Genomic DNA, 12198 nt, shown 5'->3' on the forward strand with positions numbered 1-12198 from the left:
GATGATGAAACAGAAACATGATTTATGAATTCTGTGGTGTTTCTGAATTTTATACAAGCCCAAGCGGAGGGTGAGTGTGAAACAGAACAAGTGAGGTCATGTGTTCAACCTGAAGATTGGTGTTTTTTTTATCTCCTATACTAGTTTTTTTTGGGATTTCAAAAAAAGTGACAATCCCACTATTACATCGTGATTGTCCATTTTTTGTTTTTATCTTTAATCTGACATATATCTTGTGCAATTAATCTAAAAAATATATATATTTTTTTGAATAATAGAATTTATGTAACATAAAAAGTGGCCACAAAATTATTAGCTGAAAATATGATTTCTCAAAAACAAAAGAAAAAAGAAAAACAATATCCTTGGTACCTTTAACCTCCTCCTGTCTGCACAGTGCTGGAAATGTAATTTTAAGATCAGACACCTAAAAATGTTCCAGAGTTGCGTGACTCATAGTTCACAGAATGCAGTAGCAGCAGCTCAGGGAGCAGCTGAGTCTCTCTAAGCAGAGTCAATCAAAGTAAGAACACAGTGTGATGCCACTGTAGTTAGCGGCTAATGAGCCAACACGTGTCAGGAAGTGCAGCTTTATGTTTACGACCTGCATGTATGTCGGTGTGGCACTTACAGCAGTGAGTGACTGTGTGCGGCTGAGCTGCCTGATGGTGACAGTGGAGGTGGGGGTGGAAGGCTTGCAGTGGCCCTCGCTGCCTGCCCTGGGTCGGCGCCAGGAGCAGGGAGAGGGGAGCAGTGCAGGGCTGTCCACAAGTGAGCGCATGCTCTGCAGATGGGTCAGAACGACAGCACACACTTCACACTCACACAGCATGCATGGAGCTGGGCAGGCTGGTTACAGTTAGTGCCATGCAGTCTAATATTAACAATAACAAATAACAAAAACAGTGCTTGAAGTGCCCTAAATTGGAGGTGCAGAACCTTCTTGTTGCAATAAACATGCAGAATAGTGCAAACATGTTACTGAGTTCTTTCTTGTATTTTGCTTCCAAGAAATAATAAGTTGCAATTATTAATCAATAGGTTGTCAAGTTAATCTTTGGACTTTTGCTGATTTTTTAAAGATGATTTTCAGTGAAGTCAATTGACAATTTTCAGACAAAAGAAGTTTCCTTCATTGGATGCTTAGCTAAGTAGAAAAAGTTATAAGGATGAGCAAATGTCCTCTTGCTTCACACCAATCACCAGAGATTCCTTTGGTAAAATGAATCTTAGTTTATTTAAAGAAACGCAACAAAATGCACAATTTGTATTTCCTCAACTTACTGCAGCCACTTATGAACTATCCACATTTTTATACACACACTGATTTTAAATTTAAGTAATATCCACTTCTCTTTACAACAGTGTGCCAGAAAGTTTGACAACAGTAATAAAGTTTGGTCTTGGGTGCCTCATTCTTTTCATTAGACCTGCAGAGCAAATTTGACAGAGTTTATTGAAATTTTATATTACATCTTTGCCTCAAGATGTCTATAAGATAAACATGCTGCACAGGTGCTTGTGCTTTATAAAGAGTTGGAAGGCTGTAACCTAGACTATAGAACATTCTTTCTGATCTTTATATCTGTGGACAACTTACTAAATGAGGAAATTAGTAAATAATTTGTCAAAGTCCAAAGAAAAACTTTAAGTAAACCTCAGAAAGCCTGAAGACCTTCTGAGTATGATCAGTTTTTTAGCTTAGCTTAAAAAGTTACAAATGATGCATCAATGTGATGTTTAATATTTTCATTCAACTGGTTTAAAACCATTTACACCAAATTAACTTAACCTAAACCTCGTTTAGGACACGTTACCAATAAAAACAAAATAAAACATGGTTATATCAATTGATCAGAGCAGCCACATATGGAACATTCAATAATTACAAGCAAAATCACAAAAGACTGCAGGCAGAAGTATTTTTGTTAACTGAAGAGGATATTTTTAGCTTTGGATATTTATGCGTCGGCCAATGGAATATCCTAAATAACGTGGAGGACCTTTTCTTTCCGTTCGCCTTTTTTAAAACAAGTTTACCCTGGAATTTTTATGGAGTGCCAGGTCAGATGTAAAAGTCAGGACGGACAAAAACAATGACACATGGAGCTGAGGAAGAATCAAATGGCGTAAAGAGGAAAATGTAAGACATGAATCCTGAAAGAAAAAGAAACAGATTGAACTCATGCCCTCTCTACCGTCATTCCCAGCAGCGGCCGAGCCTCCAGTGCTTTCTTTGCCTTGTTCTCCTCTTTGACAGGAAGCAAAGACTTGAGGAATTTGGGTGGCTGAGGAGAAAGAGCTTTGAAGGGGCTGGCGCTGAAAAAGGTGGAACTCTCAGGACCCGATCCTGTGTGGAAATATTTAAAAAAATGATCATTTGACAAAAATGATGTTGTCAAAATCCGATGCATTCGATGGAGTTGACTTCATTCTGCTTTACCTGAGTTCTGATTGTTTTTAATGGGTGTGGTGCAAAGGGAGGCATCTTGAGGGTTCCAATTGGAGCTGTCCGCATGATCATAGAGCTCCTATGCAACAACAGTCCCAGAAAATACCATGAGGTTTATGTACATTTTATTCGCTTGGGATTAGTACAGAATTATTTGAAACATTCAAATCGATCAAAGAATGTATCACAGCAAAAGCTTAATCGATTTCCAATAAAAAATAAAAACGGATATTCTTATTTTTGGATGTACTTTTACCAACATAATAATAAAAAAGAGTGCTTTAAATGAGGTTAAACCATGCCTGATGAGTCCTGCCATCTTCATCCTCAGTCAGGTCAATTTTGCTGCACGAAGACTGGGGATAAAGGGAAAAAAAGTAACTTTTTGGTTAAACCATAAATTGCATGTGTTCAGCTGCAAAAGCTTGTGTTAATTACATGCTGTACATTTGGTGTGCTTGCACTCCTTCGCAAATGTCTCCCTTTCGCTGCAAGCGCTTCCTTCACCGTCACAGCCTGCAAAGAAACACAAGGATAGATCTGTTTCTGCTACTCTAGTTAGATCTACAGTCTGTGACCTTCTGACTCTTTATGAACTTATATATAGAAAGTCTAATGCTGTAGCAAAGTACTGGTCAAGATTATGGGGTTTATTTATGTTGAACTTTAAAAGACACTCAGCCTCCAGAGCAAAGTTTTCTTGAAAAGAAGTGGAAAAGATAGCTTTGCACTGAATTTAGAAAACGTGAAAAGGTGACTAGATAAAGACGTATATTCATATCCAAACATAGGTTAAAGCTTGATCATAGGTGAAATTAGCCAGCCAAGCCTGACCTCTAACATCTTTGTTGAGGTTAAATTTAGACAGAATATATGAGTTAAAAATATTTTTCAGGGCAATTGAAGAAAAGGACCATCCAAACTGAAACAGCCACCAAAGAAGCTGTCAATTTACTTCCAGTGTTCCGAGGAACTATGACAGGCTGAAGAGAGCCCCATTTCACCTCTTCACCATTTCTTACTTTTGGGTTTTGGTCATTTCCTAGATGAGTACAAAAAGCAGCTTTCTGGCACAAGACCTTTCATACTGATCACACGTCAACCTGAACCTGCCTGGAAAACGTTTTGTAACAACAGCAACAACCCATGACTAAATAATTTCCTTTGTCGAGCGCAAAGGCTGGAGTAACCAACTGTGGTTCTATGAGTCTAAGAGATATTTAATTTGTTTGTCTTTTCATAAGACAAACATAAACAGAGTTAGAACAACAGTTACTGAAAGTAGATTGTAATATACCACCTTAAGCAAATGAGATGCTTAAGATGACACAATTCAAATAGAATTGAGTTCTGTTTGAGCTTTTTCTTTTTTTTTTTTTGCTTAATTAGTGGAGGTGGGGAAGCACTTCACCACCAATAACTCCTGACATTTAATTAAAATGACTTTAAACTTCAGGGACAGTCTGATGGTTTTGAAACCTGTTTAAATCTTGGTGTGTCTTGACACTTGTAACTGACCCATGCCTACTCGATTCACAGGAACATTTTAACTCAGCCATCTGCAAAATTCTCTGCTTCAGCCCAAATTGTGGTTTACATTACCAGAATCAGCTGAACCAGGTTACATTTGTGACACCTGTGTGTCATGCAGTAAATCAGTCTGTCTGATACCTGTCTGAGTCTCTCTAAGCTCAAAATGTTCTCCACTTCCAGAACCCCTCTGGTGTATTTCTCTATGTATGTGTCTCCATCCTGAGTTTCTTCACTGTCGCCTCGAGCAGCCATGAGGGCTAAGGTTTCTCTCTCCTCTGGCTCTTCTGATGCCTGAAGGAACAAGAGAGGAAATGATGATAAACATAAAACTCTGAGCCTTTAGCAATACATTGAGGAACCTCAGTATGGATTTAAATTCATAGATTAGTAAGCAGAACTCAGCGCCGTACCTTTGGTATGTTGGAAACAATCTCATAGATCACACCGCAGGAGTAAAGCATGTTCTTTAGAGACATCCTCCTCTTGAGACTCTGAGTGAAACTCTGATTGAAACAAACCAGAAGCATAAAACACGACTCACCGCAGGAAGCCTTCATGTTGACCTCTGACCCTTTCCAGAACTGACCTGCTTGTTGTAGATATTGACGGCGATCCTCTTGCGGAGGACCAGCTCCATGGAGGCCGGGTGGCTGAGCTGCACAGTGGCTTTAATGATCAGGTAGATGCGCTCGTTGGGTGACGTGACCCGGTTGAGGTGCACAGAGTCATGGATCGAAGAGTCCCAGGAACACACAGCCAGCACCTGGTGGACCACAGGAGCCGAGTTTTTGAAACATGTATTTCCAGAGACAATCACATAGAAGGAAGCTGTGAGAGACTAACAGTTCTGAGTGTGATTATACTTTTACGACAGTTTCACATAGTACATATAACATATCGTTAATGATAAAAAGATGTATATATATATATACACAACATTAAAATGTTTACAAAACATTTTTCTTCCAGCTCAGAGGCCTTTTCTGTATTTTTGCCACCAGAGGGCAATATAATCACTGCTCACCTCCTCATTGCTGTGTCTGATGATAGGCAGGTAGAAAAACTGGCTGCCATGCTCTTTGGGCAGGATAGAGTTAACTCCAGCAGTGTGTGGTCCCGTCAGCTGCTCATTCACTGTCAGATTATCGGCTGGCAGCAAAAACAACAACAAAGAGAAAAAAAAGCTTAGAGTTTGGAAAGACAAAACCGCTGTGAATAAAGCGGTTTTATCCTCACTCACCATTTAAATCCAGAAATAGGACAGGAATGTGAGCCTCCATCCCTGCAGGTGGGGTCCTATATGCAGAGTAATATAGTTAATGCTTGGAAAAGTCAAAAGGGTACATCAAAACTAAGTAGAGTGTGTGTGTATTTTTCTTTCTTACCAATCTGCAGGAGCTCCGGGGATGCCGCTGCCAGCTGCAGGCACCAGCACTGCGTTCCTCTCCTCAGTCAGGCCGACCCACTGCTCCACCAGACGGGCTTCCCTCTCCACATCCTCCTCTGACTTTTCTGAAAACATAAAACCAAGAACAGAATTTTAATCGAAACATCACCGATTGCTTTCCTTCGCCCACGCAAGTCTTCGAACCAACCGTGTTTGTTGATGATTTTTTTGATTTGTTCATCAAGATATTCCCGGCGTTTGATGAGGGCGTCCGACCAGCGCGCTCTCACGCAGTTCAAGTCTTCCTCCTGGAACCAGACAGAGAATCAATGTTAGCTGGCTAAATGAGGCAGATGAGCCACTGCAGGGAACAGGCAAGTGCTTCCCGAGGTGAGGTGAGTGCTCAGACATCTCACTTATGTGAGTACTATTACACTTTCTTGATAAAGCATTTGCAATTAATAAATAATCTGAAAATTGTTAGGATTAAAAGCACATGTTACTGCATGATCGACAGTGCCTTACAAAAGTTTTCATACCCCAGGAACCCTTTTTGTCACCTAACAATACCCCTCCAGGTTTTTTATCGACATGCTATGTGATAGACCAACACAAAGTAGAGCATAAAGGTGAATCATAAATGGTTTGGAAACATTTCTTGTTAATAAAAAATCTGATAAGTGTGGAATACATACTTGGCATATCTGGAGACCAAAACGTTTCCCAATTCCGCTTTAAAAATACTTGATGCGCAGTAAGACTCAGTGGAGACTGTCTGTTCACAACAATTCATTTATTAGTAATTGGTTTTAGGTCTGGACTTAGACTGGGCCATTTCAACACATGAATATGCTTTGATCGAAACAAATGGCTCGAGTTGCTGTCCTGCTTTAAGGTGAACCTCCACTCTAGTTTCAATACTTTCTTGACTTTAAACTGGCTTTTTGCAGGACTGCCCTACCTAAACCTTTAGTTTAGATGAAAGGACACATTGTGGTAGGCTTGCAGTTATGCTTTGCTCCTTCTAATTCAGAACAATGAATTAAAGCAGTTTTCTGTGAGCTGTTCAAAGCTCAAAATATTAGTTTATAAAATAAATCCTACTTTAAAGTTCTGCCCAGTGTTATCCCTGTTCTTTCTGCATCGCTCCTTGTTCTATATGTTGGAAAACAAAAGCTTTGATTTTTATGACAGGATGTGTTTCATGAGTCATTTCCAACTTAAGCAAAGAGTTTTATTTATAATGAGAGAAACTTTCACTATGCATGACCTATTTACACATTTAGGGGTATTACAGAAAATGCGGCTGAAATCTACTGTATGTCACAGTTTTCAAAATTTTTTATACTAAGAAAAGACTTTAAAATCATACATTGCTTTCTTTCACTTTTTAAATATGCACACATTGTGTTTGTCTACAACATTAAACCCACATTAAAGTTTGTGGTTGTCTCAGACAAAAACAGTCAAACAGGTAAAAAATACTTTTGTTTGCAACCCTTTTTTAAACATCTAGTAGCTCATAAACATCAGTCGTACATTTGCATGCCCTCCTCGTCTACAATTATTACCTCAGTCCTACCTGATTATAAGGCACATCAGTCTGCCATTGTCACAGAACCACAGACCAGACACCAGAGAGCCGATTTCCCTCTGCAGCATGGCTTTTTACTCAACAGACCTCAAAGCCAAACAAGTTATGCCTCTGACATCAGCACGCTTTCACCATGCAATGTGCAGTAAATCATGCCGCCATGCAATGTCGTTGGATGTAAATGAGGCTTGTTACTTCAGCGATTCAGCGGTGACATGCAATAAGCGGCATTAATGTGCAAGTCCTGAAGTGGAAAGAAAATTGAGCAAGGGATGAGACCCTGGCAGACATGCTGCTTCAGGGGCGCCAACTCCGCTGCGGGTGGAGCTGTTTTCACATCAACAAACTGCTGGTGCAATGGATAATTACAACATCAAAAATCATCCACATGTGTGCAGATGCTGTTTAATAAAGCATGTTTTTTTAGTCAAACGAGGGAGTTGCATTTACGAACACACGACCAATTGGTCTCCCTCATGCTGCACAGTGAACTACAGGGTGGAGATCAGCAGCAGGAGGAGACATGGAGGGTACCTGATAACTATCCATATCGTCTTCCGTCTCTTTCTGGCAAGGGGAGAGGACACTCAGTCAAAGGTGAGGAAACCAGAGCAAACTCTGGGAATAAAACTAGGAGCAAAACATCTACAAATCTCAATTATTTATTTCATTATAAAAGATAAACAAAAATGTTGCTTAGGATCCAATGGTGATTTTGTAATAATACTAAAATCGTAATGAAAAGTCTACTATATTCTTTGGCCTCTGTGAAAGTGAAACCTGCCTCTAGGAAGTCAAGGAAGCAGCACTAATCAATAGTCCAGCAATTGGAATCTGCCAATTTTCTATTTTTGTTTGCGGTCGATGATCAGCAAGTCTAATACTGGAAAATGTAATTCTTATATATTAAAGACCTTAAAAACTCATACTACTTTTGGTGTTATAATGGGAGCATCAGCCAACAAAACAAAAATGATACACTTTATCTTTTTTTTTAATCAGCCAAAGATTGTAAACTTATGTCAGTAAATGTCCCTTTTTTTGTCTTCAGACAAAAAAAAAGCATTCAAGTAATAGGGAAAGCAAGGTTAAAATAAACATAATTAGAGAATGAAATTAAAGGGAAAAAATCAAATATATAAAGAAATGTACAAAAGTAAAGAAAAATGTTGAGAGAATATTTAAATAATTTATAAGAATATGTCTGAAAACTGCAAAGTTGGAAGTAATAAAAAAAACAATGGTAAAACCAAGTCTACATTGCTTACATATTCACTGCTATGTGAACTAAATGTGTTCTAATTTTTTTTCCCACAAATATCATAGTGTGTCTTTAATTATTTATAACCAGGTTTTGCTTTTTTTTTCAGTTTGAATTTTAAGAAAACATGTAAAAGTTTGTTTTTCACCCAGATTGAAAAGCCTCTTAAAGGAAACACAGAGAAGCCAGAAACCCCAAAAGCATTAAGAGAAAATCTATGTGAATCTAATACAGGAACCCAGCGGCACACCCGAGTTGCTTTTCTCCAATAAAATAAACCTACAGGCTGATTCAGCATCATATTGTATAACTCTGGCACAATGTGAGCATGCTGTTCTCAGACAGATATCTGCTTTCATCCGTTTGCACACCCTCCCGTTGATGTCAAGCCTATTTAGTCCAACACATGTTCAGGCTGTTCAGATTGTAAAAGCGTGCTTTTCACAGACCTGGTAGCTGTCCAACGGTCTTTGCAGCTTAGTGGAGCGAGCCGATACGCAGCCGATCGACACAGACAGCACAGCCTCCACCAGCAGAGGCAGTGTGCCCGAGTTCTGTACCGGCTTCACGCACACCTGGAGCCTCCTGGAATGACCCTGCTCACACAGACATGTTGCACATGTTTGCCGTCGCTCCGTCAGTGTAAGATGCAGTAGAATGCCCTCCCTTATCTTCCTCTCACCTGTCTGAGTTGGAAGATGCCTCCTGTGCTGACATCCTTTGAAGGTTGCAGCTCCACAGACGTGTACTCCCCCTGCTCATTCAGCTCCTGGATGGAGACCCACAGCTCCATTCTGCGAGACACTTCGTTCCACCTTTTAACAAGCAGCAGCAGCAGGGATTGAGCCTGGGGTAAAGTTTGAGCGTCAGGTATTACCTTCAGAGGTCAGGAGGCCCATAGTACCTGTCACGGAGCGTCTGGGTCTTGGCCTCCAGAACATCTAACTCCCAGGGTGCACGGCCGTTCCCGGCACAGCGGTGGCCCCACACTTCGATAGCCAAAGCGCCATCTGATATAAACTCCAAAAACTCATCTGTCACATGCACAACATGATCCTGGATGAAACAAAAATAATGTACAAATGTCAGTTTAATATTGAAAGGGAAATAAGAGTCTTTATTTTGTCCAGTGTAAGGAGTTTCTTCCTTACTTTGCAGTGATCAAACTGGACTGTAAACTGAGAATCTGGGCTTCTAGGGGAGGGAGTGTCTGGGCTGACCATGGGAGGAGCCACGGTGGGCTCGCTGTGCTCCCAGAAGGTGTACTGACAGAAGACAAAGTTGGACAGGTTGAGTGGCAGTCCCGTGGCCTCCTTGATCCTCACCTGCAGCAGTAAGGAAAACAAACAGGATGCAGATTATGTTTGTTGGTAATCCCAATAATTAATCCTTAGAATGAAACGGTAGATGACCCTAAATCTCCTTGGTTCTAGAGGTTAAAGGTGTCTTTTACCCTACAGGTGAGCCTTCTGGCCATGTGCACAATCTCCCCGTTGGTGTCCATGACCTCATAGCAGCTGCTTTCACTGGAGTTCTCTGAAGAGTCATCTCCGCCAGAGAGGCGCTCCGGTACCGATCCGCTCACTCGCATGAGCTCCACGTGCAACCTGCCTGCTACCTGAAAAACATCAACAAAAGACATATTTTTCAAAACAAAGCAAAAATAAAACTTTCCACATTGTGTCCTTCACCACCAGAACCTTCAGTTGTCTCCGTAACAATCATATGTGTTTGAACAACAGGCTGTAGTACATAATTGTAAAGTGACAGAAAAATCATAGATGTTATCAGCAAATTTTTACAATCGAACTACATTTACATTCACAAGTCTTCTGGGTATGTCTACCTGAGCTTGACACATTATGAAAAAGTCAATATCATTTTTTTTACAACATTGCATTATTATTCTCACCTCTCCCTGCTGGCTGATGATTGGGACAGCATATTGTAATTTGACATCATGGAAAAGGCACTCTAGAAAAATATTGGCCACGCCGATCAGGTTGTGGTTCTCTTGGCCCTCGTAGAAAGAATCACAGTTCTTTCTGTTTGATTTATTATGCTGTAAAAAGACAGAGGAAGAGTTATTTGTCTTTTTTCAATCTCATGTAATGTTCACTGCTTTCTCCTGATGTCTTTTGTTTTTCACCTGTTCCTCTTTGTCTTCTTTCCAGTCTCTGTAATGGTCTCTCATGTCCACCAGTTTGTTCTCCAGCTTCTCAATGGTCCACACCTGGGTCCCCTTTCCTTTCCTACGTACCTGAATGGCTGGCTCGCTCACGATTGCTCCACGCTACATCAAAAACAGATAAGGCTTAGGATCTGAAATGTGTCTTAACATTTTTATATCCGTCCTGACTTGCAATCCGCAAGTTGGGGCTCAAGAAGTCTGACCTTGCGGTTGGCACTGAGGTTGGCAGCAGGAATCTGAAGGGTGACCTGGTAGTCAGTGAGTTTGTTCATTTCCTCAGCCAAAAAGTTGGCTTCTCGCACCAAAGTGTTGGCCTTGACGACCTGCTCCCTGAGTCGAGACAGACTCTGGCGGAAAAGCTCATCCCTGCCCCACAGGATGCGTCACAGACATACAGACAGCGGATTAGGACAAAGCATTCATTCATGAGGTGGAAGACTTACGATGCTGTTCATACAGAAGATGAAAGTGTGTTTAAAAATATATTTCAATCTATAATAATCAAACGAAAATGTACTTAGCAACTCAGCTGTTAGGAATCATCTAAAAAAAATCCGATCAACATGGAAAAAGTTGTTTACTAACTTGAGTTACTTAGTTGTTGCATCTCATATGAAAAAAGTAGCGACATATAAAATTTGTGTCTATATTTGTAGAGAAAAGGTTGAACATTAGCAATTCCACCTCTTCTATTTAGGGAAGTTTTAAACTGTGACTTTTCTAACTTCCTGTAGCATTTAGCTGTGCTAGGGAACCAATGCAAGCATTGTATGCAAGAACCAACAGAATATTCAGTTTTAGCTATTATTTTTATTTTTACCACACACATTTTCTCCACTAATGAAAGGTTTAGGATTCTTTTCTGTTGCTTATGTAATATTGATGACAAGTTCAAGCTGCTATGCCCATTTGACACCACAAAGAGGCAGTGCAGCAGGTTTGTCTGTATGTGTTTCATTTTATCTTTGGGTCAAACTCCACTCACCGCTCCTCTGTCCACAGCCTCAGCTTGCTGTGGGGAGTGTGTGTCGGGTAGGCAAGGCGCTCACTGCTGTGTCGGTGGTACTGCTGTGTCTTCTCCGGAGACAGCTGTTGTCGCAGCGACTCCAGCTCCCGTTCATACATGAGCCTTTGCTCCTCGAGAGCCGTGCGCTTCTCCTCCAGGTACTGCTTCTCCAGCACCTGCACCACATTCTGCATTGGGTCTGTAAGTATGGATGGAAACAGATCTTGTATTACAATCTATAACCATGAAATGATAGACGAATAGCGATATTTAAATAAGAACTGCTGTGTCGTCCTAATCATACCATTGTTTCCAAGAGTCTTCATTATGACTTCCATCTGGGCAAACTCATAGCTGTAGTCCTGCTCGGAGGAAGCCTCGCTGGCTGTTTCCACATCTGCCTCCACAAAGCTCTCTCTGGGTGAAGCTCTCTCCAGCTCCTTCAAACGGTCCCGTCGCTTTCGTTTCGGCAAATTGATTCTGAAAGGCAACGCAAGACCTAATCAATCCTTCACATGACTCACAACCAACCTTTTACTTTTGCCAAAGATAGTTTATTAAGAAATGTATCAACAACCCCATTTTCATGTTTAAAGTCCAGTTTTTGATCTTTCCAAAGGACTAAGACATTTCCGGTTAAGGTTTTAAGTGATGCACCAAAAATGTGTGTCTGTTTCGTTGGCCTTCAATGTAGCATTTAATGAAAAACATCCAAAAACATTAACAGACTGGAGGAGAAGGTTGGATAATGTGGATAACAGCAGTATGAGCTTG

General features: G+C 40.6%; 1 protein-coding gene across 4 annotated transcripts in view; it reads right to left on the reverse strand.

The window, feature by feature from the left end:
• Positions 1-12198, reverse strand: part of kif13a (kinesin family member 13A) — a 43991-nt gene that overhangs the window by 4456 nt on the left and 27337 nt on the right. The window contains exons 16-38 of one of the 4 annotated variants that reach the window (XM_055047816.1): positions 11729-11904; positions 11404-11623; positions 10622-10784; positions 10377-10520; positions 10140-10289; positions 9681-9845; positions 9379-9552; positions 9132-9283; positions 8910-9042; positions 8677-8823; positions 7501-7533; positions 5581-5680; positions 5371-5497; positions 5226-5281; positions 5010-5134; positions 4572-4748; positions 4396-4488; positions 4124-4276; positions 2900-2968; positions 2755-2808; positions 2444-2531; positions 2199-2350; positions 632-784 (exon numbers count right to left, since the gene is read on the reverse strand). In XM_055047816.1, coding sequence (XP_054903791.1) covers positions 632-784; positions 2199-2350; positions 2444-2531; positions 2755-2808; positions 2900-2968; positions 4124-4276; positions 4396-4488; positions 4572-4748; positions 5010-5134; positions 5226-5281; positions 5371-5497; positions 5581-5680; positions 7501-7533; positions 8677-8823; positions 8910-9042; positions 9132-9283; positions 9379-9552; positions 9681-9845; positions 10140-10289; positions 10377-10520; positions 10622-10784; positions 11404-11623; positions 11729-11904 — 3004 coding nt within the window. Of the gene's footprint in view, positions 1-631; positions 785-2198; positions 2351-2443; positions 2532-2754; positions 2809-2890; positions 2969-4123; positions 4277-4395; positions 4489-4571; positions 4749-5009; positions 5135-5225; positions 5282-5370; positions 5498-5580; positions 5681-7500; positions 7534-8676; positions 8824-8909; positions 9043-9131; positions 9284-9378; positions 9553-9680; positions 9846-10139; positions 10290-10376; positions 10521-10621; positions 10785-11403; positions 11624-11728; positions 11905-12198 lie in introns of all 4 variants that reach the window. The other 3 variants (XM_055047815.1, XM_055047817.1, XM_055047818.1) reach the window with 3 other exon arrangements.

Source organism: Poeciliopsis prolifica, unplaced genomic scaffold, assembly GCF_027474105.1.
Source record: "Poeciliopsis prolifica strain line A6 unplaced genomic scaffold, Auburn_PproV2 SCAFFOLD026, whole genome shotgun sequence".
NCBI lineage: Eukaryota > Metazoa > Chordata > Actinopteri > Cyprinodontiformes > Poeciliidae > Poeciliopsis > Poeciliopsis prolifica.